This window comes from Necator americanus, chromosome V, assembly GCF_031761385.1.
Source record: "Necator americanus strain Aroian chromosome V, whole genome shotgun sequence".
In the NCBI taxonomy this organism is placed as follows: Eukaryota; Metazoa; Nematoda; class Chromadorea; order Rhabditida; family Ancylostomatidae; genus Necator; species Necator americanus.
The window spans coordinates 19,013,664-19,041,540 of record NC_087375.1 but is presented as its reverse complement, the minus strand read 5'-3'; the positions used below and the strand labels follow the sequence as shown (position 1 = coordinate 19,041,540).

Sequence of the window (27,877 nt, the reverse complement as noted above, 5' to 3'; positions counted from 1 at the left end):
GACGATGCAGATGACGTCTGGCATCACGGGAGCAGTGGCGATACCGTCATGTGCTGGACCTATAGGCGGCGGCGTGGTGAGCGCACCGCTCTGCTGTTCATATGATGAAGCCACACCGTCACCGATCCACGTTCCTCACTCAGCGATGGCGGTTTGTCTTCTCGTGCATTGTGTGGTGTCCAGAGAGCATGCGTGTGCGGGTGTGGAACCCAAGTGCAGTGCCGATGCACTTTTATTCATACAGTCAGTCAGTCGATCGATGGGTGCCACATTTTCAGAAACAGCAAAGGCAGAGCGCCGCCTCTGCAACAGCAGACAACGTTCGCCTAGCTGCCGCCGACCACATTTTGGAGTACTCCGCGTGCAGTTCGTCAACACTTTCCACTCCGGACGCCTTGCGAGTGGCGTACGAACAGCTTCGAAAGGTGAATTTCTCCACAGTGCCATCGCTCTCGGATGGTAAAGTTGATTTTGTTGCGTTAACCTCTCTTCAACTACGTCTTTTGTACGCGGTAATGAAGTGAAATTAAAATCCCAGTAATATTTTTTTCGACTCATGGAACCAGTGTTTTTTGCACATCTTAATCGCATATACATATTATATATATATATATATCTTTTAACATCTTAGCACAAGAAGTCACTGATAATGACGGTGATCACTGGCTAGAAGTAACAAAAACGCTTGATTCAAACCGCGGCATTCTCTGAGTTATTCGTATTCCATTCTTATATTTTGCTCATACCATTCATTGTTATTTGTTTGCCTGACATTTTTTGCCGATCATTATTGATCTATGCCATTATTTCCCATTACTCGATCATCTCGATCGATTTTCCTATCTTTAATTTATTTTCCGACATCGTCTTGCATTTATTTCGAATACCTAACCGTGAACACAAGGCTTTCCATTTGAGACCATCTTTGTTTGTTTTGCACTGACGTATTATTACTTACAAGACGGGTCAAAAGGACATGATGCTTTGTGCAGGCTGCTGCAGTGGAGCTAGCGGTTGGGATCGAGGTGGGACCATTGGGAACTGCAGCGATGCAACTGCACCTAGCTTCATTTCGTTTTGATAAACGTATGGAATGCGCACCCGCGCGAAAGTCAGTCAGCAATCCGCGGGCTACTGCTGCTTTGCATCCGTATAAATACAGGTGCAACAAAGAACTAAGTGCAACTATTGGAATTGTTCACAAAAAAACTGGTAAAGGGAATAGAAGAGCAAGCATAGCCGTAGCAAACGTAAGTAAGTCGTAATAATTAAAAAGAATAGAGAAATTCACATAAAGCCTGCCAAATACAATGTTTCGAAATATGGAACAATATGTGGTTTGCAAGTCCGCGACAACACATGTGACGCCAAAAGTCTCTGGAAGTTGCATTCCGACCTTCGTGTGGGTCGTAGATTTTATTTAAAATAAAATAAAAAAAAGCAAAAAAACAAATTCCTCTCTTCATTTTTTCGTTAACGTAAAACAAAATTTATTAAAATAAAAAATAAATAAAAAAATAAAATAAATTAAATTATTTTTTTTTATGTTAATTAAATATTAGTTTTTATTATTTTTTTTTTTTTTTTAAATTATTTTAAGTTTTTCTTTTTTCGACTCCCTTATAAAAAAAAAAGAAGTAAGAAAAAAAAAAAAATGTTAATATTAAAAAAGCATTTGCTACACTTGCAAAGGAGGGTTGGAGGGATTAGTTTCATCGGAGGGAGGGTAAAAAAGGAGGTTGTTGTACTCCTAGTGGGGATTTGGAATCTGGTAGCATTTCCCTATACTGGAATGATAAAACCATTATAACTTTTGATAGCGAAGGAATTACATCTCAAGTATCCTAGAATTCCATTTCCCATTCTTCGCATTAAGGGTGGGTGTAGCGCAGTCCGTTAGGTCCGCTGTGGCCACTCAGTGGACGGTTCGAAGCCACCCTAGTGCCAACCAAACCCCTCATATCTCTCGATTGATTAATTGTCATCTGAATTGTCCTGGAGAATAAAAACACTGGTTAGATCATCGGCTGGCCCCCGGAAGTCATTCTATAAGCCATAGTTTTTTTTTTCATAGTTGAGGAGAGGAACAACTTTCAATGGTGGATGTGAAAAAGGTTTAACAACTGTCTTTAGATGATGTTAGACTATCCGAGAAGTGTTTCTCTCTACGAAGATGACACTATGAATGACAGGCAATTACGTTGAGTGAGACATTAGTGTGAGATCAGACGGTATTAAAAACGGCTTGAAAGCATGCTTAACCTTTACTCTCATGAAGATAAGCAGGAAGGCATCAGCATAAACAAGCAGAAAAATCCCTTTCAAAAAAGTTAAAAAATAACATTTCTTAATAAAATAGATTTTCAAAAATGAATTGCGCAGGTGTAGAATAAGATCAGACAAAAATCTTATCAAAAGAAATGAGAATCTTTCAAAGGAAATTGAAGAGTACAAAGTAATATATTCGATGTCATAGAGTTGCTTGAAAAAAAAAAAAACCTCAGTTGAACTACTTTGAAATGGTCGCTTGTGAGCTGAAATTTTGATTGAAAAAAAAATCGACAGAAATAAAAAATATAGTGAAATAAAGAAATGAGACATAATAGAAGTTATACTCTATTTTTTTCTGCATTATATTTTCATTTTCCCAAGAGTTGAACTTCTAGTAATGAAGTATAATAGAAGTTCAGTTATTAAAGTTTTATTTGTTTCTTCTCCGAAAAAAAATTACAACAAAACATAAAATAATGGATGGACGGTAGCTAATTGAGGAAAATCTCCTGCTTTACTTTTTAATCTCTATTATCTTTCTTAAAGGAAAATTCTGGGAGAAAAAAGAAAACGTCTTAGCATTTAAATACTAGATTTGTTGCGGACAGGATATGCGATACGATTAATTCGAATAAAATCTCGTCAATATCAGGTCAGATTTCCAGATGGTGCCCTCTAGTACGCACCCCAGAAAGACTCTAGTGTGTTTGGAAGCGGCGCGGAAGCTGATCGTATAACAAATGGTCGTTCTGACTCTGGGAACTCCCCAAGGGCTGGCGGCGGCGTTGAGCGGCCTCAAAGATTCGCACCAACAAGCCAGTCATGAGAACTGGAGTGCGATCGAGATGATACGAGTGTCAGGCCACCACAGTTGTGCTAGTTGTGAACATCGAGTTCCTTACTGGCTGAAAACACCGACGTCATCAAGATTGAGTGGGGAAGTGATTGCGTTTCTAGTGTCCTAATCCAGCTAGACATAAAAGTGTATTCTATAGTTTAGAAATATCAAAACACACTACTCTACACTTTAAAACACTAAACTACGAAATACAAACTAAAGAACTGAAAAAAAGGAGTGGTCGACAAGTCTTCCATGAGAGACAAACCTTTTTCTCACTAAATGCAAAAAAGCGCTAATTTCTTACTATTCTGGAAAGTGTATGGATTATATCTCAACAAATGTTAGAGGAAATTTCCTAAGAGGGGTAGAAGTCAGAATGAAATATTGTGAAAATAGAGGTTCAAAGGCAGTAGAATAGAGGATCAACTTCTAAGAAGGACACACGGATGAAGCGAGACAGCTTTAATCAGAACTGTGAAATAGCGCCTGAACACCCGATAACAATCGACCCGCCTTCCTCGTCTTAAAAAATCACGTCAGCATCGGAGAGCATGTGTTTTGTTGAAAGCGTTCTGTAACTTTGAGCTCCATCCCGAGTGTGAAGCCACATTTTCCCTGTAAATCCTAAGATGAATTGCATACTACATGACTATTCTTGCTTCGGCTTACAATTTTTTGTGGATTGAGCATCCAGGTAAATAATTGGATAGAGAATAAAGGATGAAGTGTCTAGGGTTAATCAGCTCTCTTGGAATGCGCCACCGCGTTCACTTCAATTTAGGATCCTTTGAGAGTTTACGAGCATGTAATTAGCCTATACACACAGCGACTTGCGAGGGTTAGCCGATGTGTCAAGGCGGTATTTTTATCCTATCAGACGAGTCTGTTATCCTTTATAGTTTGTTTGACAGCTCAAGCATGTTGGAGCAAAAACTTTCGGGTGGGATTTGGAAATTTTGACAACCCTCGCATTTACCTCTTCCTATGGTGCCTAGTAAGTAAAAGGTTCAGTCCTAAAGAAGAAAAAAATAAGAAACATTCAAGAAATCCTTAGATTCTTGTGAGTAGTAATCACCTATTATAAAAACCATTTCAAACATTTCAGAGGCGTTATGTCTTATTACTCATTTTCACAGAAATTTCCTATGAGCGACGCTCAGGAGGTCAAAAAGGAAGAAGTGTTTCATGCTAAAGTGAAAAGCTGTGCTTCTCTAAACGCATTTTTTGAGCGAGTTTGGCTCATCTCTTCTTGGGAAATAGTGAAATTTCACTCTAATTTGTTCACAGGAAAGCTGTAGGTTGATTCATTGCAGCGAAAAGGAGCATATCCGAATAGATAAACGATAGCTTGTCTAGAGAGGGGTTATTGCACAAAATCTTCGAAAGGTCGCATCACGTATTTATATATTTTCTACTATGAGAGAAGCTACAGGATTAAACTAGGCTCACCTTGAAGCTTTTTAATTCCCACTTATGCATCCTCTAATCGGTATAGAGGGTTTCACGTCTTCTCAAGGAAAAATTCCAACATTTCCATTTTGAGGAAAAGAAATTAAGCAAAAGGATAGTTTTGTAAAAGTAATGCTGTTTATCTCGGGATGATTGAAGAAATAAAACACTAAGTAGCATTTACATGATGCTTGTATGTTATTTTGTACTCACATTTTGCCTTTGTTCCAAAATCAGGCAGACTGACTACGCTTGCAGTCATTCCGCATGCTCTGAGGTTCTAAAAAGACCTGCAGGTTTCTTTTTCCAAGAAGTGACTAGTTGTCAAAAGCTTGGATCTAACTGCGAGCAAAAAGTACTATCTTCATCTTTTATGGAGAGGAATATCGAAAACGTCAAATATTGCTAAAAGAGGAGTGTTTCCGTAGAGTAGCTAAACATATTTTGGTCATGCAAGCAGCCGATAATGTATATTTTCGTTTCCACGGTGGAAGCATATGATAAACAGTAATTACTACAGTAATACAGTGGTTGTCACATGTTATCGCATGAGAAATATAAATCAACAGATGGCGAATAAAGCCGTCGGCGTGAAGGTATAAGCGAGAGCGCAAAACAATGCGATCTCGCATTATTCATGATTCTAGTGAGGTGAACAAAAACGCCATGTTGAATTCTTTGCGACATCTTGCCCGTCCTCCCCGTGAAATTATACAAAGCGTTAAGGAACAAAAAAAATTTTTTTATTTTTTTTTTTAAATTTTATTTTTTTTTTAAAAAATTTTTTTTTAAATTTTTTTTTTTTTTTTTTTTTTTTTTTTTTGTTTTTTTTTTTTGGGGGGCTTTTTTTGGTGTACCCGAGTGGGGCTGATAAAAATTATTTTTTTTTTTTCTTCTTCCCTCCCCTTTCTCCCTTCCCCCCCTTACTTAGTGAGGGGGTAAATTAATTTATTATACTACTTTACACAAAAAGGAAGAGAGAAAATTTTTAAAGGGAGAAAAAAGAAGGTGGAAGTAGCCTTGGCTGCGCTTATCTAAAAATTATTGTCATATTGGCTCTCAGGGTTCTATCAGTTTCGCGACTGCAAAGTTTCGTCAAGCCCCGTTAATTACTTTCACACCTCCGCAATCCTCCCATTGGGATATCCCGCGGATACATCTCCATGGAAGGAAGGGGTGTTCATAGGATTTCCGCTTATTTCTCGAAATTGGACAAAATGTTAATCACATCCGTGATCAGGAGGTTATTTAGAGCATTTTGGTATCCCACATCATATGTTGGTTCGAAATTTCCATTCTGTTCAGAAATTGACGAAAGTGCTCCAGCGAAGGGTAATAAAAGGTCTTACTTTCCAAGCTGAGAAAAATCTCCTTCGAAATTTTTCAGTGAACAACTTGTACTCGACAATAGCTTATATTGTAAGCTTCTAGCTTTGACAATGCCCAGTTTTTCAAGTGTCAAACTTAAAACACTACTCTATTTCGTTATTTGGTCCAATTTTTGAACAGCTGTCAACGGCTTAGAGTGACCGGTAAGTCTCGCGATTCAGTACTTGCTTAGAACTCTCCTTCCTTTACGGGAAGTGAATTGGGCGCTAACATTGGATGACAGCTGATCATGGTTTTCGAGTGACCAAATTAGAGAAAATTTCGTCTGTTTTCAGAAAACAGAAATTTTTGCAGCCTCTACGAGTTTTTTCAGTATCTCAAATAGTCAGTTCTTCTCACAAAAAGACGCTCTTTCGAATGATGTTGAATTCACTTTTATTTACAAACTTTAGAATTTCAACACTGACTCTGCCCTCTTATAGAGCAGGCGATATTCTACAGCTGGAATGGTTATCGCGGCCCAGGCATGGTCTGCCAGGCATCTCACACCTTCGATAGGTGACTCCTCTGAAAACAGCAGTGATAAATTGAAACGGCTAGGAAGGAAAATGACTGACGAAACTAGATCAGTAAATAAAAAGAATTCCAAACATTATGTTGGACATAAATGAACGGTGACGAGAATTCTACACAGTTCTTAGTCATCGGAACCATACGGCTTCTCCAATTTCACTACCTTTCAGAAACAAATACAAACAAACGAAACAAACCTCCTGAAAAAGTCAGACATGTAACAAATTAAGACGTTTCATGGAGGAAAAAATTAAAACTTCTCAAATTATTGAATTTTTCTTGTCTTGGAGTTTAATTCAAATAATATTCACTTCTTTCTTTTCTTCCTTCTCCTCTTCTTTTTATTTACTGATCTAGTTTCGTCAGTCATTTTCCTTCCTAGCCGTTTCAATTTATCACTGCTGTTTTCAGAGGAGTCACCTATCGAAGGTGTGAGATGCCTGGCAGACCATGCCTGGGCCGCGATAACCATTCCAGCTGTAGAATATCGCCTGCTCTATAAGAGGGCAGAGTCAGTGTTGAAATTTTAAAGTTTGTAAATAAAAGTGAATTCAACATCATTCGAAAGAGCGTCTTTTTGTGAGAAGAACTGACTATTTGAGATACTGAAAAAACTCGTAGAGGCTGCAAAAATTTCTGTTTTCTGAAAACAGACGAAATTTTCTCTAATTTGGTCACTCGAAAACCATGATCAGCTGTCATCCAATGTTAGCGCCTAATTCACTTCTCGTAAAGGAAAGAGAGTTCTAGGCAAGTACCGAATCGAGAGACTTAAGCGTTCATTCTAAGCTGTTGACAGCTGTTCAAAAATTGGACCAAATAACGAAATAGAGTAGTGTTTTAAGTTTGACACTTGAAAAACTGGGCATTGTCAAAGCTAGAAGCTTACAATATAAGCTATTGTCGAGTACAAGTTGTTCACTGAAAAATTTCGAAGGAGATTTTTCTCAGCTTGGAAAGTAAGACCTTTTATTACCCTTCGCTGGAGCACTTTCGTCAATTTCTGAACAGAATGGAAATTTCGAACCAACATATGATGTGGGATACCAAAATGCTCTAAATAACCTCCTGATCACGGATATGATTAACATTTTGTCCAATTTCGAGAAATAAGCGGAAATCCTATGAACACCCCTTCCTTCCATGGAGATGTATCCGCGGGATATCCCAATGGGAGGATTGCGGAGGTGTGAAAGTAATTAACGGGCTTGACGAAACTTTGCAGTCGCGAAACTGATAGAACCCTGAGAGCCAATATGACAATAATTTTTAGATAAGCGCAGCCAAGGCTACTTCAATCTTCATTTTTCATGCTTTCGCAGTAAATCTGTCATCCATTTGGTGTAATGGAGTTTAATAACGGAATTCATCGCCTCATAAAGTTGCGGAGTGATGGATTAGAAGGCGGAAAGCCGAGATAAGAAGAAAACGAGTTTCTCTAGCTCCGAGTCGGTTGCACTAGAAAATGCTCCCCTACAGAGGAAAATCTGAAAGTACTAAATAAATAGTCAGTCTAAGTACTAAGTACTATTTCTGAAGCGAAAGCAGCTTCTCTGAAAAATCCTTACAATTTCTTTTCTCAAATAACCTAAGCTTGTTCTGTTCCTTAACGCTTTGTATAATTTCACGGGGAGGACGGGCAAGATGTCGCAAAGAATTCAACATGGCGTTTTTGTTCACCTCACTAGAATCATGAATAATGCGAGATCGCATTGTTTTGCGCTCTCGCTTATACCTTCACGCCGACGGCTTTATTCGCCATCTGTTGATTTATATTTCTCATGCGATAACATGTGACAACCACTGTATTACTGTAGTAATTACTGTTTATCATATGCTTCCACCGTGGAAACGAAAATATACATTATCGGCTGCTTGCATGACCAAAATATGTTTAGCTACTCTACGGAAACACTCCTCTTTTAGCATGTGACGTTTTCGATATTCCTCTCCATGAAAGATGAAGATAGTACTTTTTGCTCGCAGTTAGATCCAAGCTTTTGACAACTAGTCACTTCTTGGAAAAAGAAACCTGCAGGTCTTTTTAGAACCTCAGAGCATGCGGAATGACTGCAAGCGTAGTCAGTCTGCCTGATTTTGGTACAAAGGCAAAGTTTTTGTGAGTACAAAATAACATACAAGCATCATGTAAATGCTACTTAGTGTTTTATTTCTTCAATCATCCCGAGATAAACAGCATTACTTTTATAAAACTATCCTTTTGCTTAATTTCTTTTCCTCAAAAATGTTGGAATTTTTCCTTGAGAAGACGTGAAACCCTCTATACCGATTAGAGGATGCATAAGTGGGAATTAAAAAGCTTCAAGGTGAGCCTAGTTTAATCCTGTAGCTTCTCTCATAGTAGAAAATATATAAATACGTGATGCGAACTTTCGAAGATTTTGTGCAATAACCCCTCTCTAGACAAGCTATCGTTTATCTATTCGGATATGCTCCTTTTCGCTGCAACCTACAGCTTTCCTGTGAACAAATTAGAGTGAAATTTCACTATTTCCCAAGAAGAGATGAGCCAAACTCGCTCAAAAAATGCGTTTAGAGAAGCACAGCTTTTCACTTTAGCATGAAACACTTCTTCCTTTTTGACCTCCTGAGCGTCGCTCATAGGAAATTTCTGTGAAAATGAGTAATAAGACATAACGCCTCTGAAATGTTTGAAATGGTTTTTATAATAGGTGATTACTACTCACAAGAATCTAAGGATTTCTTGAATGTTTCTTATTTTTTTCTTCTTTAGGACTGAACCTTTTACTTACTAGGCACCATAGGAAGAGGTAAATCCGAGAGTTGTCAAAATTTCCAAATCCCCTCCCAAAGTTTTTGCTCCAACATACTTGAGCTGTCAAACAAACTATAAAGGATAACAGACTCGTCTGATAGGATAAAAATACCGCCTTGACACATCGGCTAACCCTCGCAAGTCGCTGTGTGTATAGGCTAATTACATGCTCGTAAACTCTCAAAGGATCCTAAATTGAAGTGAACGCGGTGGCGCATTCCAAGAGAGCTGATTAACCCTAGACACTTCATCCTTTATCCTCTATCCAATTATTTACCTGGATGCTCAATCCACAAAAAATTGTAAGCCGAAGCAAGAATAGTCAAGTAGTATGCAATTCATCTTAGGATTTACAGGGAAAATGTGGCTTCACACTCGGGATGGAGCTCAAAGTTACAGAACGCTTTCAACAAAACACATGCTCTCCGATGCTGACGTGATTTTTTAAGACGAGGAAGGCGGGTCGATTGTTATCGGGTGTTCAGGCGCTATTTCACAGTTCTGATTAAAGCTGTCTCGCTTCATCCGTGTGTCCTTCTTAGAAGTTGATCCTCTATTCTACTGCCTTTGAACCTCTATTTTCACAATATTTCATTCTGACTTCTACCCCTCTTAGGAAATTTCCTCTAACATTTGTTGAGATATAATCCATACACTTTCCAGAATAGTAAGAAATTAGCGCTTTTTTGCATTTAGTGAGAAAAAGGTTTGTCTCTCATGGAAGACTTGTCGACCACTCCTTTTTTTCAGTTCTTTAGTTTGTATTTCGTAGTTTAGTGTTTTAAAGTGTAGAGTAGTGTGTTTTGATATTTCTAAACTATAGAATACACTTTTATGTCTAGCTGGATTAGGACACTAGAAACGCAATCACTTCCCCACTCAATCTTGATGACGTCGGTGTTTTCAGCCAGTAAGGAACTCGATGTTCACAACTAACACAACTGTGGTGGCCTGACACTCGTATCATCTCAATCGCACTCCAGTTCTCATGACTGGCTTGTTGGTGCGAATCTTTGCGGCCGCTCAACGCCGCCGCCCGCCCTTGGGGAGTTCCCAGAGTCAGAACGACCATTTGTTATACGATCAGCTTCCGCGCCGCTTCCAAACACACTAGAGTCTTTCTGGGGTTCGTACTAGAGGGCACCATCTGGAAATCTGACCTGATATTGACGAGATTTTATTCGAATTAATCGTATCGCATATCCTGTCCGCAACAAATCTAGTATTTAAATGCTAAGACGTTTTCTTTTTTCTCCCAGAATTTTCCTTTAAGAAAGATAATAGAGATTAAAAAGTAAAGCAGGAGATTTTCCTCAATTAGCTACTGTCCATCCATTATTTTATGTTTTGTTGTAATTTTTTTCGGAGAAGAAACAAATAAAACTTTAATAACTGAACTTCTATTATACTTCATTACTAGAAGTTCAACTCTTGGGAAAATGAAAATATAATGCAGAAAAAAATAGAGTATAACTTCTATTATGTCTCATTTCTTTATTTCACTATATTTTTTATTTCTGTCGATTTTTTTTTCAATCAAAATTTCAGCTCACAAGTGACCATTTCAAAGTAGTTCAGCTGAGGTTTTTTTCAAGCAACTCTATGACATCGAATATATTACTTTGTACTCTTCAATTTCCTTTGAAAGATTCTCATTTCTTTTGATAAGATTTTTGTCTGATCTTATTCTACACCTGCGCAATTCATTTTTGAAAATCTATTTTATTAAGAAATGTTATTTTTTAACTTTTTGAAAGGGATTTTTCTGCTTGTTTATGCTGATGCCTTCCTGCTTATCTTCATGAGAGTAAAGGTTAAGCATGCTTTCAAGCCGTTTTTAATACCGTCTGATCTCACACTAATGTCTCACTCAACGTAATTGCCTGTCATTCATAGTGTCATCTTCGTAGAGAGAAACACTTCTCGGATAGTCTAACATCATCTAAAGGCAGTTGTTAAACCTTTTTCACATCCACCATTGAAAGTTGTTCCTCTCCTCAACTATGAAAAAAAAAACTATGGCTTATAGAATGACTTCCGGGGGCCAGCCGATGATCTAACCAGTGTTTTTATTCTCCAGGACAATTCAGATGACAATTAATCAATCGAGAGATATGAGGGGTTTGGTTGGCACTAGGGTGGCTTCGAACCATCCACTGAGTGGCCACAGCGGACCTAACGGACTGTGCTACACCCACCCTTAATGCGAAGAATGGGAAATGGAATTCTAGGATACTTGAGATGTAATTCCTTCGCTATCAAAAGTTATAATGGTTTTATCATTCCAGTATAGGGAAATGCTACCAGATTCCAAATCCCCCTAAGTGGAGTTCAAACACCTTGGTTTTCTACCCTCCGTCAGATGAAACTGCTCCCTTCAAGCCTCCTTCGCAAGTGTAGCAAATGCTGGCTTGATTGTCATGATTATCTTTTTTTCGAACTTCTTCCAATTTTAGCTGTGATCAGAGTCTGGAAAGCAACCTGGAAATTACTGTAATTTAAAAAAAAAAACTGTTATAAGCAACTATCACTGTTACTTGAGAAACAATGTACTAATTTAATTTATTGTGTTGACAACTCGTTGTTATAGGTTCATGAATTTTTGCTGAACGTTACCGAAAAATGCGGAAGGGAATTTGTTGCCTTGGTTAGTTTTTGTACTGAGTATACTCTACAGGAGAAGAACTAGAAGGTTCCTTTTCTTCAAAGCTCCATTTGATTCGTAGTCGAGAGTACTTTTTTCTCATTCCTACCGTACAAGAGAAACTTAGTTTTATCTTTAATTTTTGATTCTTATTTCTTTTAATTCTTAATATTTTCTCTAGTGTCTTTGATTGCAGTGCTTTCACTGCTTTATTTGACCATCATTTCGAGGAGGATTTACTTTGTTGTTTTTTTCCTATTGGCAACTGTTCCTGTAGTTCGTTTCCCTTAACTTCTATGTGTTAAAGTCCACACTAACTCCAGCTGGCTTTCTGCCGTTGTTCTCCGATCTTGTTGCATCGCATAGAAGTAACGAAATGAAAAAGAATAATATTTGGAGTTTATATACAATTTATAAAAGAAATGGGAAAAAAAACCTTGGAAACAAAGAAAACACTTCACAGCATAAGTGAAGATCAATAGTATTGATTTTTTGCTTTATTAGTATGGATGGAAGTTGCTGGTTGGATCTGTTGCTATTCAGTACATTCCAAGGCTTCTCCACCACAATCACCGTGAGCTTAATAACCATTGTCTTCTTCTCTCTCTTTTTTCCTAATTTGTCCATATTTGGACACATTTGAAGAGTTTCCTTGTGTATGTTTCTGAAAGTTGAGCTATGCTTTGGTGGTCCTCTACAGCTTTTTCAAATTAAGGTTCGTTTTCCAAATTTTCTGCTGCTTTCACCAAGTATTTCTAGTGTCGGAGTTTTCAAATTGACTCAAGCTATTTCTGCTCTCCTCCTCTCGAACATCGAGAAGGCATCTTTTGGCTTCGACTCATGACGCCGCCACACTTTCGTATAGATTTTCGTGCTTCACCCCGTCATCGTCTCTGATTTCACTTTAAAATCCACCTTTCAGCGGATTTAGAATATTTCCTCCTTCGTCTCATTGTTCGCGTATGGTGGTTGAAGAATGTTGCATACAGCTTTTTGTAGACTTTTATTAAGTTCTTTCCACGGCAAACTTAGGAACCCAAATATTAGTTTTCTCGTACTCTTGAAAAGAAATTAAGTTGCATTTCTCATGAGGAGTGAAGCATGGAGTGTTAGCAGTCGATCCGTCCGCTTGGAATTGGCCGACGCGTTCACTCCAATACGGAATCGTTCGAGGTTTATGAACGCTTGTGCAGCCTATACCATTTGCGGGAGTAGCCGTTGTATTGAGTCAGTGTTTTAGCTTCTACTAGAAATGAAGTCAATCGATTATTGGTCTTAGAATTGTTTTATCCCATCAAGTCTATGCAGGGCAGAGTTACGAAACATCCCTTTTCAGGAGTAAATTTATGACAATCACGTGATTGAGTTTGGAGCCATTTCTTTCTGCACAACTCAAAAACAGGAAGAACCTTCCAGTCAGGTCGCAGCACTGAACTCTACTCAACTGAGCCTCTTGCATAAGATGAGAATGGCATACTCTCAAAATCATAATTTTCTGCATTGTGTACACTACTTGCACACTTTATACTTTGTAGGAATTGCGTTAGTTGGAAGTATTTCAAGCCAGCACAGTACTTTTTTGAGGTTGAAAAAGTTTGTTCTCTCATTGTTACCGTTTCTATTTCACTTAGAAAATGGCTTCCCTCAGCACGATATATTCGGAATTTCCTAGCAGTAAATATGCAACCATCCCAAGGCTTTGGAGGCGATATCAAAAGTATGATGCAATTGCTTAGTCTAACTAGAATGGCTAGTCACTAACGAGATTTAGCTGCAAACCAAGTTATGGTACGCTACCCTCTTAATTACATTCTCATTCCTCATTCTCTAAAAGGGCTCTTCCTCGTTGTGCACGGACACGACTAAGAAAGGAATTCAAGTTTTATCTGTTCAAAGCATTACTACCCGTTGAGCGAATTTGAGCAGTTTTTTTCGGATTTCATCTGGAGAATTTTTAAATCAATTTCATAAGAAGTTCGAAAAAAACACTACATTTTTTATCCGAACTGCTTCTTCATAAGGATAAGATATCAAGAGAATAAGAGATTGTACTGAGAAAAAAATCATTTCGAATTCTTGACATTTTGGCTGTTTGTCAACCTGATTAGAAATTTATCGTATGCACAAACGTTCTGCCAATTTCGTGCCCAATGAAAATCCGTTGTTTTCATCAATTGTTCTTCTGTATTTGGGTTTAAAGGAAATTGACGATTTCACCGCTATCGTCTGTGACACGCGATTTTTCTTCCATGAACAGGGGCGTTGTTTGATACCACGGGAGAATGAAATCTCTGCAAAGCGTTTTACAGCCCACGTAGCTACTACATATTGTTCTTCCATCTTTGCCTACTTCTTTTTTATCGTTTTTCCAATTCTTATCAGTTGACGAAATATTTTCTGACTTAATCTGCCCTCGTCATGTAACAGTATACGAATACTATTCACTATTGTACAAAGCGCAAAATTGTTCATCTGTCCAACGCGAATTCTCACGGACACTCAGAGACCAAGGGGATCTCGAACTTGGAAATTTGGAGAGAACCAAACACATACGGCCATATTAAGTGGGAAACTTTGATTAGGCCAGTAAGGGCTCTTCCGACCTGGCCAGTTAGAGAACAGCGGAGGATCTCTGATGTCGTAAGTTTTCATTTTGTGACTTTACCCGTGTAAAGTTTATCTCCCAACATTTGTCTACGCTTAATTGAACCAACTAATGCGTAGGTCTGTTAAAGGCAGCGTATCACGAAACTGATGTTGTTAGAAAACCTGTGGAAAAATATAGAGTTGGAGAATGTAGATTATGGATATGAATGTGGTCCCGCTCAATTCCCCCTAATTGTCCTGAAAACGGCATTTGAAACGGTTATTGTTTCTACGAGGCATGTGAAAACGGTCCCCCCGGCCTTGTGCACGCGCACGCCATGCACGCCTCCAGGAGTGAGCGGTCGGCGACCAATGAGGTCTCCTCAACAACGTATTGAAGTAAAAGCAATTAATAACTACTCAGGGGACCGAAGCGGGTGCAAGGCCCGTCCGAACGTACGTCATAGAATGGCACACCACTTTTTCACGACGGGGGGAATTAGGCGGGAGCACTCATATTTGTAATGTTCACCCGAACTCTACATTTTCCATGGGTTTCCTAAGTACGTCAGTTTCATGATACGCTGCTTCCAAAGGGCCGATGACGGCCACGATTTTGCACTGTACGTTGCGGCGAGGAAGGCGTGAGACACTGCCACAGGCAATGATTGGTTCCTCCTTTATATCGTGTAGAATTTGTCGGAACGTGGCTATAAGGAGTAAATGATGTAGTTGTCCACTGATATGCGCAGTCTCCTGACAATATACTCCAGCAATGATTTATTTCGTAAACTTTTTTTCTGCTTTCACTGCAAACCTACCACTTAAGAACGCGACGAAAATGAAATTTGTGGAATGCGGCGAAGATCGCAGGGATACTTGATTGCGGATAACGCTATTTCGCATAGAGACCTCAGACAATTGTTGACACTATTGCTATTGATCTACTTTTGCTATATGGACGGTGTGAATGAAAAGCTAATGTTTTTCCACTTATACAGATCACGCTTTTTACGTATTCCAAGGAACCATCTGAGATATTCTATAAACTTTCAACATAATTTCCAATCTAGGATCATTCTTTTTCACTTGATATCTAATTATTTTTTTTAGCACACTTGCTTTCTCACATTAATGTCAGTGTTTGAAAAACAGTTCTACCAGCGCGAGAGGACGGCGAGGCCGGCAGCTCGCATTTGCCTCTCGTGATTCTTAGAGACCTAAAATGGCCCACTTTCAGTGGCAGGTCCCAGCTCCAGCCTCAGCCATCCTTGCCTGTTTCTCTTGCTGTTTTCATCCAAAAAGTTTACATGTTTGCAAGCGACGAGGTTTCTGAACAGGATTCATCTGGTCCATCCGGTTGCAAGCTCAGCGACGGTTTCTTTCGGAGGCGTTCTGCATTTTTGAAGATGCATTTTTGGGTTATGAGTTCCTGGACTTTAATGTATGTGCTGTTCGCTTTGAAAAAAGTCTCCGCATCGTACTCATGGGAACGGTAAGAGAGGCAGATTTAAGAGGAAGAGTTGACTCATTCGACAGTTTTTCCTCTGTAGTTCTTAGGTATTTTTTTGGGGTGGTGATTCATTGCGAAAGGAACGTGGAAGTACTGAAGCTTGTTTTAGCAAAACATTTTAAAATATTCCCTAACTTTTTTACATGCTAATTTCCTAATTCTTTTAGAATATTCCCTAACTTTTTTAAAATGGTAAAATACCGTATTGATGCATTCTGTACACTCTCATCCCATTGGTTGAGCCTTAAAAAATGGCATTTAAAAATGACAGTTACGATATTATTCTACCGTCCACCCAATGATCACTCAGTTGTTCACTAAAAAGCAAAACAATGCTTTGGCAAAAATCTGTGAAGAGTTAGAAATACGGGAGCAGGACCGGAAAAGGCGTTCATCTGAACACTATCTGAACTATTCTAACAATAAACTTTATCATGCTCTTGAAATATTGTCATGGATAATTAGGTAAAGTGGACCCCAACTGTGTCTTTCAAGATGACCGCTATGAGCCTTCAATTGTAGCAGAGTGCAGAAGAGAGGTTTTCATAGAGAGAGCATGCGTTGCGGCGTGTGCGTGTAAAGAGGGTTTTCTCATTTTTTATTTCTGTTTCCAAAGTCAATGTGAATCTCTGATCCTTTTCTTAATTGATGTATACTGAAAAGAACATAAAAAAGAGGTGAATTTTAATTATGGAACTATAATTGAGGCAGGATGGGTTTAGCCGAGCGACCGCAAAAAGACGCTCATTTTCTGTCTTAGCCGCAATCTCTTCTTCTCGGCACTGATCGCTTGAGCCCAGCGCTCACTTGATAGAAACCATTCGGCTCCAGCTACACATTGGTTTATGAAAGCTTCCAGTTGGCCGACTTAGTTATAGACTGCAAGGGATTCTATCCTAGAATAAATAACGCAACTACTTTTGCCTTATCACACTGTTGGAAAGGTGCGAAACGATCAGAATTTGTGTCCTAAGAATGTCCTTTCATTTGTTTTCTTTTTCAGTAGATGTCCCCGAATATGACAAAGAAACTGAAGAAAGTTAACGCGTTTCTGATAGCTAAGCTGTATCCCCAAAGAGTAAGGCTCGCTTCAGATTTGCCAGCGACTTTCAGATTAGTGACATCACGTGAAAGTTGGAGATGTTAAACATGACTGTGGTTCGATGATGTACTTGCGAAGAGACTTGATATTGGAGCAGACATAGGCAAGGGTTGTGGGGACGCGTTTGGCAGCCATTGCTTGATCATGCACTCCTCCCCCAAATCTTCATGTGTCCACCAGTGACGTTCCCCATTCTCACTGGGATTCATTGAAGGAAGCCGCGATGACGTGTATGTCCTGTCACTGAATGAGTGCATAGCGACAGTCATAAATCCCTGACAATTGCTCTTTTTTCTAAGGTCTCCCTTTGAGATGTTCGTTCAAGTGAGAGAAAAGACCCAGAACAACTCCACTTCGTCATGACAGAGAAACCTTTTAGCTCATCTCTATTTATGGAATATGGAAGCGCAAAGATTGCATATGTTCAGTTCTTCATCTCTGTACTTCATTTTGCCTTTTCCTTTTCGTACTTCCCTTTTCCACTTTTCACTTCATGTTGAATCTTTGATTCATTTGGGTTGTTGCACTCCTTATTGACTGTTCCTGGCATTTTAATGACAATTTCTTCCGCTTTGACTGTGTGAATAAATGAGTAAACAAGCAAACAATCAATTGGATAAATAAATGTAGAAATTCAAAGAAAAGCAATGTATACATCCACATCCTTTGAATTACTGAAACTGGAGCGGGTAAAATCCCTGCATAGCACCTTCTGCTGAGTGGTTGTTTTGCCCGCTCCTGCTCTCATTTTTCGCGTTTTAACAATTAGCAGCATTTTCGATAATCAAAAATAAAGATCACAAAGATTTAGAGCAGAAAACCTACGTTAAAAATGAGTTAACTCTGCCTTAGATTGTTTGAGAAGCTTTGAAAACTTGCTGTTTCTTGCGCTCCGAGGTGTGTGGTCTTCACGTTTTTTTTCTGCTTTATTTGGCGAGGCCTTTCGGTCTTCATTCAGTCCAATGAAAAATTCATGTGAATCCGTTTCAGGGTCTCTTCAAAATGTCTTCACTGACTCTGGTAACTCTGTTAGGGATGCTCGCAGCTGGTAAGTAGATTCTCAGTTGCAGTTGTATATAAAAATCTGGAGACTGGTTGCTATTAACTGCAATGGACATTTATTTTAGTGCACATGTCAGCTGCACAAAACTCGGATTCCTACTCGTAAGTTGTTTGGTTCACGTCCGGTTTCTCACTTACTATCGTAGTTCTAGCCACAGTAAGGTTTTCTTGTCGAAAATTCTGAGAAGGCACGCTTTCAAGGTGATGGGTAAGATCTCGCTTCACGTCTCTATTAGCTCACAATTGAGTTAGTTTATCATCGTAGCTCATTTCAACTTTTCAATGAGTAGCCGTAATTACATCGCGGGTGAGGAAATAGATGGTGGAGAGAATGGTGACTCACTTACTATTCTGAGGCACGAGAAGCGTTCAACAAATGAAATTGTACCAACAAATTACATTTGGCTATCAAAGCTATGGATGTGCCACATTTTGAACGAGTATACCCATCCAAGAGGTCAACTGCCCACTTGAACTCACGTCCCTCAGCAGTTATAGCCTGATCCAACTACTTTGGATCAACTTCCTCTGATCAAGGTACTCCCAGTTATGACTGCAAGATGCCCGTCATCTCCTCGAAATCATCATCCATTGCATTTTTCACTGTGAAAAACGGCTGGGCATAATGTTCTATTGATATGTACAAAGGAGGGGCAAAATGAATTGCGCGTAACCAGATCAGTGACCAAGCAGTGTCCTACGTCTTGAGAAAACTAAGGCATATATGTTCATGAAACCGACATTAATAAAGTAGTACACAAATATATACGCAATAATTGAGTTGTCAACATTACACTATCAACAGACGTTACACTATCAGAGTACTTGATATACAGGGTGGTCCACATGAAGTGTGACGGGCTATGGAGAATCCAGGGATGCGGTGATTCCTTGGCCCGAAGAAAACACTAGGGACATTAACTGGACCTTTCCGCGAAATTGAGCGCCAGTCCACGGCGCAGAGAAGAGACTGGAGTGATGCGAGACCAATTTTCCGGATTTCTTGACGAGGATGATTGGGCGTCAAACTCGCCCGATCTCAATCTTTTGGACTTTGATGTCTGGTCGGTTCTGGAGCAAAAACCCTGCTCTTTTAAGCACAATTCACTGGGTTCGCTGAAAGGATCCCTGAATGAGGCATTGAGCATGGGAACTGATTGCGCGTATCCTCAAAAATTCCCGGAAGAGATTGGATGCTTGTATTGAAATTAAAGGTGATCATTCTGTATGTGATATGCGAGAAATTGAACTGAACTGCGAGAATTTTCCGACTATCGAACTAAAGAAAAATATTCCTTATTTGGGTTAGTTGGTGCAAAGTTGTGGGCAGTTTTTCGCGTCACACTTCGTGTGGACCACCCTGTATAGACGACATCAAGGCAGAGCTCTAAATATTATGAATACTCACAAATTAACTAAATGCGACAGAGGCAGGTTAGTGTGATTTTGAGGGCTGGTTATGAGATCTGAACCTGCTGCAATATGAAAGGTACATGCACGCGCATGCAGCACTACACTACCTATCATTCAAAGCGCTCGAAAGGCAATCTTAATCATCAACCATACATTTCGATAGGTCATTATCTGCTAGAGAGTAACTGCCAGAATTGAATACTTTAGGGGGAGGGCAAACAACTGTTCCCAAAAATTTTTTCCTGGCATCGATGACGTGGTCTAAAATGATGGCACCGCTTCCTTTTTGGCGCTTCTCACCACCCCCCATATTTGATAAAGACAAGGACAAAAGTATAGTTGATGTCCAATGTGTGTTAAAGGTATCACCCCACGAATCTGAAGTGGTGCAGATTTCAGGTGGAGTATTCGTATATGGGATGGGAGACTATGGAGAAGGGGGTGATTCCATCCATTTCTTCTTAATTGCCGTAAAAAACGGCCCGGAAGATGCGGCGCCGCACAAGGCTGGCGCGCTCCAGTCGAACTCCTTGTAGAAAATAGTGCGCCTGAACGCCTGAAGCCGTATATTGCGGGCCGTGTTTTTACGACAATTAGAAAGAAATGGACGGATTCACCCCCTCCCCCCCTCTCCATAATCTCTCATTCCGTATACGAATACTCCACCTGAAATCCGTACCACCTCAGATTCGTGGAGTGAAGTTTATGGTGAGCTTTCTCCGACTGATGCTTCGAAGGAACCTAGCTTACTAGGACTATTACTGGGTAGTTTAGATAAAATTACAACTAACCACCTGAAACGGGTATGTCCTGCTTATGCGCCTTAACAAATAACGGCTAAAAAATAGAGCAAACAACAACGCTAACGGAACAAAAAAGGTTTGAGAAAGCAGAGGCGTGGATAGTTGACAGCCAAAATGAGTTCACAGCTCATCTCTTAGAGTATTGAAAATTTCAGTTGTTTTTCCACCACATGGACTTTCGGCCCACATGGAGTGTTCCTTCTAGGTTGCCTTGGAAATAGCTAAAAGATGGAACCACGCTTGAGAATTGAAGCAATATCAAGTTAGGGAATGAAATGGTTGAAGAGTTCTGAATGAGACATAATGATGAAGCGGGAAATTCAATTCAGTTGAACTTTGTCATCTATATAAACGTCTCTAAAATTTCCTTCCAAATATTTCGTAAAGAAGTATTGCTGATTGCTGATTGTACTCTTTCAGTACCTTTGAAGAAAAAAAAACCGGAACTATAAGTTTATAAATGAATTTCCCACAATATCAGAGCAAAGCATACCAAAAACACAAAAGTTTTTTTAAGAAACAGTTTTACCGTAAAGTCGAACTGATCTTGTATGCTTCTTTTATCTAGATTACTGGATTTTTCCAGAGTATTTTATCTACAGTTTCAATTGATTCTTTGTAATTTGCACTCCCGACTTTAACATTTACAGGGGAAATCAAAACTGAACGTTTCTCTGAGTAGTGCCTATGGAAGTAACTTTTTGCCCGAAACTGAAGAGATACCGAGACCACTCATCTGTACATATGCAAATTTGGTCCTTCCGGAAGTGCATTTTCACATTCCAATCATTTAGCTTCATTTCTGCTTGGACTAACCACCTGAGAAATTTCCATTCCATTTCATTCCTATCGTTGCCTCGTTACTGCTTATGTGCTTTAATTTAAAAATGAGTAAACAAATAATCTCATAACGCTCCCTATGATCTTTATCCTTACTGTAGATTTTAATGGGTCCATTAATGTAAACCAAACACATGCGTAATTGCTTTGGAGCTTTTTTCTGACGCAGTGCTCATATTTCTCAAGCAATCTTGAATGCATGAAGGCGTTGAAGAGTGACAGACATAGTCATCTTAGCTCTCGCCGTGCTTTCGATTTCGGAATTAGAAATAGGATATGTCCTGCTTTGGAGGCGTTGCAGGTTCTGGAATTATCAGTGAGAGCACACACCAGCTGAGCAATGCTAGCCAGGTCCCAAGTCTTCTCCCAAAAGTCTTTTTGCAGGACAATCGTCGCTAAACGAGGAGGTGCACGTGCTTTTCATAGCTACTTCAACGTTCCGAATGCAAAAAGGCTGAGCGGTATGTTTCCAGAGATCAAAGAAAAGAACGACACCTAGAACCATCTATTACAAAAACTTGGTGAAAACGACAAATTGTTGAGGTTATCACGAAGAAGTATGAAATACTGAGATCTACGTGATCACAATCACATTAACAAGTTTACGGTGCACGGATGATGCAATCAAACATCCTTGGTCATGGAATAGCGCTTGTTCCACTCAGGAGTCACACTTTAAAATGTATCTCCTTCTCTAAGGATCTAATGTGTCTTTATTTTCTCACTATTTCCTCTAAATGTATCCTTATTGGGTGGTAGCAAACGTAGGAAATCAACGCACATTTTCTAACTGTAGTAAGTTAGTTAGTTATTAGTACTAACTTACTGCCTCTGATTAGAGTACGAATCAGAAAGAAACTCTACGACACCGACTTCTTCACTCAGTGCATTAACGTGTAGTCTGTACTAAGTGCATCAGAACGCAGCAAAAAAAGCACTTCTAGTTCCAATGACGGAAGAGAAGTTTGCAATTGTGAAGACAAAATTCATGCACAGTTCTGTATGAGGCTTTCTCAAGACAGTGTAGCAGCATGGTGAGGAGGTAATCATCTGTCGTCAGCGCTGCCACCGAGGTCGCTGTCGACAACTCTGCCAATCTGAAGAGGACATTTTAGTGCCTCTCATCGGTGCCATAACTCTAGCACGTCCAACGACACATCTCTTATTCACCAAGAAAAAATGATAGGCCTAAAGAGGGCGACTAACGTAGAAATACTGGATTCTTTTCCTCGGCTTGCGATTTGTCGATTTGAGTTGAAGATGATCATTGTTCGTAGATTTAGATGTTTGTGGATATTACAAGGAGGATATTTAGCTTGCACTGCTAAAGAATATTGTTGCGTGTACCACAAAAAGTCCATAGTTCCTGGATCGAACTTATGAACCAAATAAAGAAATAAGCAGCGCTCAACGGGAGCATGCTTTCGCCCTTGTCCATCTGCATGTGTTCATTGCAAGAAGAATGATAAAAGTGTGGCAGCGGTACTGAAAATTTATGCAGTTAGCTTCCTAGACTGACACATTTGATTCTCATCATTCATGCCTTCTCAACGCGCGATAATGATAACTGGTGTAGGAAAACAAGCTGGTGAGACTCCCTCTTTTTTTTTAACGACATAATGAATAGCAATTGAGCAGCGCTCTGTTGATGTGGTCCTAGTTCCGGCAGAACATCCCTTGATCTCAAGTACGATGTACGGATCAGAAACTTGAGCAGCGCCTCCTCGGCGATGGCGCACATCGACCACAAGAAGAGAAAGCTGCTGAGAAAGCTTCTCGTCTACTTTTGTCTAACGGGTGTAAGTGAGAACTTGAGTAACAAGTGGATGATCCATGGAAAACACCAACATCATTCTCTGCTTTCTAAACTAGTCAGAGAACTGTCTACGCTTCTTCCGTCACACTATAGGGAGACCTTCAGATCGTTCCGTCTAAGTTGTCTCTAATATAGTCGGGTGGAACCAACCTGAAGATAAGTGTATTTGCGGAAACGACTGTGCTTGAAGCGGTGCGGTTAGGATCGGGTGGGGATGTTCGCTTGCACCACTCATCGCTGCAGTTTGCGCTGGTTCCAACGCGGTCGCTACCGCCAGCTCCACCACGTCACTTCGAGCCGAGCCGATTACTTGACTGCACCGAGTTTCATGTCGTTTCGACCCGACTTTAGGCTCTCACAAACAGGGAAAGATCAATTAGTCACAAAATAAAATCTGGACGGAAGCAGTGAAAGAAGCTATGAGAATATTTGTGGTTGATAGAAGTTCAGGCAGCAGGTAACAGATCTTTTGCTATCTGAGATATACCGAAGATATATGGGAGAGTACTCAGAAATATTCAGAGAGAAGGATATAGCTGGAAGAAAATGATTCTTTCTGACGAGCAAATATATTGTGAAATAAAATGTTGTGATTTCCTGTACACCATCCATATACTTCTTCATCTTCAATCTTGAATAGAATTTTTTGTCATAAGTTTGGATGTAAGCTGCTGCACTACGTCACCAATATCTTTGACTAAACTATCTCAGTGCTCTTGGATTTCCTTGAGTAAAGTTGAAATGCTTAGAAGACTTGTTTGTATTGCGTTTTTGTTTTTTTTGCGATAAAATAAGTTATATCCAGCATGTATGTTTGAGCATGCATAGTAGGAAAACTCAACTTTCTACATTGATCACAGAAACGAAATCATTTTCGAAGATTGTGTGGTTCTTTTGCTTTCTCCACTCTGTACATTCGAATATAGATTATATGCGTTCAACCACATGTTCTCATTGATATCCTCAAATTGGAGCAGGATAAGGAGGCGGTGGTAGGGGTACGTTTATTTGAATCACATCGCGTCTTTTCGTATGCAAGATTTTTGCCGTCGTATCCAATAGAATGGGGTTTGAAGCTATTGAGGTGGAAAACATCTCTTCCATTCTCGTATGGTTCGACTGGACAAGATAGAGAACTACAAGAAACATGTGTAGAAATTCCACCATGTTTTCGGAGTGTTGTAGTAGAATTAAAGAAATTGTTAGAAGCTGTCAATTGAAATCTGCGAGATAAGATATAACGAGGAGAATGGATTTTTATGCTCAGTAAAAGCAAAGCATAAATTAATGCTGCTTCTGCACAGTAGAAGATTATGGTCTAGGACTTTTTCTTGTAATTTTCAAAACATTTTTGATTCATCAAAAAACGGCCTCATGTCATACATAGTATGCATTATTTGTGATGAGGCGTCCAACGACTTAGGCACATACTTTACATGAGGTTTATCAGACTTATAGTGATCATTATAGTCTTAAAAATTAATGTTTCACTGGAATATGTACTGATAACATTACAGTAGTAATGATACTTGATACTTCTCAGACCATTCATTCTCAATCTTATTTGGCGGCAAGTGCTAAAATAAATGAAGAAGATTTTTTTGATTCGTTTGTTTATTGACAGAAGCATCTTTGTTTCAAAATTTCACAATGTCCTTTAATAGAGTTCCTTTCATGAATGAGCTGCGAATGTCATACTTAGAAATACATTTTGTATTTTCAAGTATGACGCATAGAAATCAAAGAGAACTTTTCTTGAAGTTGACGTTCACGAAACTAGTGGTACTGGGACCCCCCCGTGAATAGATGGAGATCGAGATGTAGTTCACGAACAACTCAAGTCTTCATAATCACACCAAAAAACTGCATTACCATCTTCTCTAGGAGACACCTGATAACGCGCCGCGAGCATGCGCTCAATGGGTTGCTAGTTCTGTCTCCCAGTTCGCTTTGGGCAAAAACCGAAATCCTTCACGCGGTCTGAAAAAAACCGTGTAGTACCAATGTCGCATAAGAAACTTCTGATTTACTTTGACAGGTAGAGGATCTTCTCCATCCACTTTTCTTCTTAATCTGTTGTTTTGAGCCCGATTTCTGCATAGGATGAAAAAGAATACAAGTTTTGTACCTTCGCATAGTACTGTCTTATGTGAACTGATGCCTTATACCGACACTTGTTACCATGCTTCATAATGAAGGACCTAGTCTGTTAATTATACTTACTTATAAAACATATGGGGTGGGTGTGGTGTAGCGGTTAGAGGTTCCGCTTCCTGCAGGATCGATCGGAGGTTCGAATCCGCCCTAGTGCTCACCAATTCTTTCATCCCTCCGGGGTCGATAAATTGGTATCAGATATGTCTGGGAGGATAAAAACATTGACTTGACACATCGGCTAGCCACCACAAGTCATTGTATAGGCCAGATACACGTTCGTAAACCTCAAACGATTCTGAATTGAAGTGAACGTGGGGGCGCATCCCAAGCGGATTGATTAACGCCATCCTTTTATCCTTTTATAAAACATATATGTATATAACGAAAGTCCAGAAAGCAATGAGAAGGATCAAATTGCTGCACTAGCATCAGAAAACGCTAGAATGGGGTGAGACTAGTCCCACGGTGTCGCAAAAAGAATGCTGAGGAAGATACCATTGCATGTGATTTGTGCGACGGCCACAAGAAAGATTGGAACTAGCACGTTCAGCATAGGTGTAAAGTCGAGTGTGAATGGCATTGCAGCACGCATGGAGACTGTGGTACTTAAAAGTTCCAGGTTCGACCTTTTTTGAATCTTGGCACTGTTAAGTTGGATAGTGCACTATTTTTAGATGGACGAATACTGCAGTTTTTATGGGGTTCTAAGTAGTGTTTCAGAAAATCGTTCTGTCGTGCTAAAAAATTTTTCTGTACACCATGTAAATCTGTATTACTCAAAAATAGCGACTCCTTTAATACCATTCAAATCGACGAGTCTGTATTCAGTGGCGGCTCCATACTACTTGTACGAGAAACGCGGCGGAGGACGGGCGTTCGTTGGCGGATGGCAACCATTTGATGGAATCAGCGGAAGGTAAATAAATGTCTCAATTCAAATGTATCCAAACGTGTTTCTTGGAACAGGCACATTCAAAGCCTTTTCGTATGTGTCGCGTCTGATTAGAGTATGTTTTTTCGATGAAGCTTTCTAAGGTTTGAACAAAACTCTTTCAAGTCCTGTCTGATGGATGTCATGGTATGCTTTGATGATTGATGGCTTGAAAGTGCACTCTCAAAAGTTCTGCATTTCTCTGGGGGAATGCTGAAGAACTTTTATGACGACTTTCTCCTATTGTTATTGCTACTGTTCTCAAATTCCACTGTTCGAGGAAGATATGAGAACGACTGGGGACTTAACTTGAATCGATGGTTTTTCTAGACTAATAGCAGTGAAACATCTGGAGAGTTTTGAACATTAGCAATTCACATAGGTTTATTTTCATTAGGAGATGCGCATTTTCAGCTGTTTGGATGTGTTTGTTATTCCATAAAATGTGAGTGCTTCAACGTGTTTGGACCTTCCATATCCGAATTTTTATCCTTAGATCGCTACATCTGTAAATAGATACATAAGATGCTTAGGTAGGGTGATTTCACAGGCCAACTAGAGAAATTAAAAAATGGGAACTGAAGCTAAGATCACGAAATTCACACTTTTATTATCGTACTTACTTTGTTTTCTTTGTTTGTTTTTTGTACTTTGTTTTCTCATGAGAATTAAAATGATCTTAGTGAGATATTGTTTTCTTGTTGAGATTTCTTTCCATCGGCGAGAATGTTACTGCAGAAAGAAGAAATTTCGGCTGTGAAATTTATCTCATTCCGTCCATTGTAAAAATGAAACGTTTTTAGTGGAGACAGGACCTCTTTACCGCATTAAGAACTGCAGATGACTTATTACTTCAAAATTTTACGTTAACTGTGAGGATACTGATTGATCACGAATTTCTAGAATGGAACGCCGAGGTGGCGGCAGGGCATTTTCTGGGTGGTGGGGACCTAATGAGTACTTCAGCAGGTCTGTGCTGATTTGCGCCGTGAAGTGTTGTGTGTAGTTAGCAGCATGACCTCCTTTCTCTGGGGCCCATTTAGGGGCTTGTTAGAAGGAGATTTTCTTTGCACTTAAAAGGTTCTGTTTGCTTTATTCGATGCACAGATGGAGTAGTACATGTGGCCTTTTTGGTTGCTTGTCTTGTGACCTTATGTTTGTGTTTAAAAAAAAAATATTCTGCAATATTTGGTTTGTTCGCCTCCGATCAAAATAACATACGACTTTTTATATTTCTTAGTTTATTTAGTTTTATTTCAGATTCTATGAGAATCCTTACTATAAGAGGTCATCAAATCTCTGGGAGTTTCTTGAGGATCGCAATGGGTTTTAATGTTGTTGCTTGGAAATCTTGATTGCACTCTTCATTTGGTCCTATCAAGCGATTAGTCTTCAAATGCTTTTTGGCTCTTGTTGTCTGTCCACTAATTTATGTGTTAATAAATGGACGCTGTGGTATCATCTGATCTGTTATACGCATTGCAATCCGTGGGAAATTTGATTATTTCCTTATAATTGACTCTCATCCATGCGAATGTTGCACTCTGCCTCTCCGTATGGTCCTTTGATGATTGACCTTCCTTAACAAATAAAGTTGCATTTGTTTCACTTGCGGACCTTTTCAAATTTTTTTTTCCAGTTTTTCTTCGATGTGCGAGCCTGAAAACTAGAATTTGAGTATATGAATTGTTTGACGCAAATGAAAGCTACAATTGCTAGAATGCGGAGAGACTAATTAACTAAGTTCTCA

The 27,877-nt window shown here is 39.4% G+C and overlaps 1 protein-coding gene across 3 annotated transcripts; it reads left to right on the top strand.

The window, feature by feature from the left end:
• Nucleotides 1-4: 4 nt before the first annotated feature.
• RB195_014393 (uncharacterized protein) lies at nt 5-27,460 on the top strand (the record flags this gene model as incomplete). 3 transcript variants are annotated; one of them, XM_064204642.1, is made up of 8 exons in its annotated part: nt 5-151; nt 279-425; nt 18,096-18,153; nt 18,233-18,269; nt 21,608-21,684; nt 26,025-26,112; nt 27,031-27,096; nt 27,388-27,460. In XM_064204642.1, 8 exons carry the CDS (start codon nt 5-7, stop codon nt 27,458-27,460), a joined length of 693 nt encoding a protein of 230 aa, XP_064060523.1. The 3 variants fall into 3 exon arrangements, with proteins under 3 accessions (XP_064060523.1, XP_064060522.1, XP_064060524.1); XM_064204641.1 differs by having other exon boundaries at nt 11-151; XM_064204643.1 differs by lacking the exon at nt 27,031-27,096.
• Nucleotides 27,461-27,877: the final 417 nt, after the last annotated feature.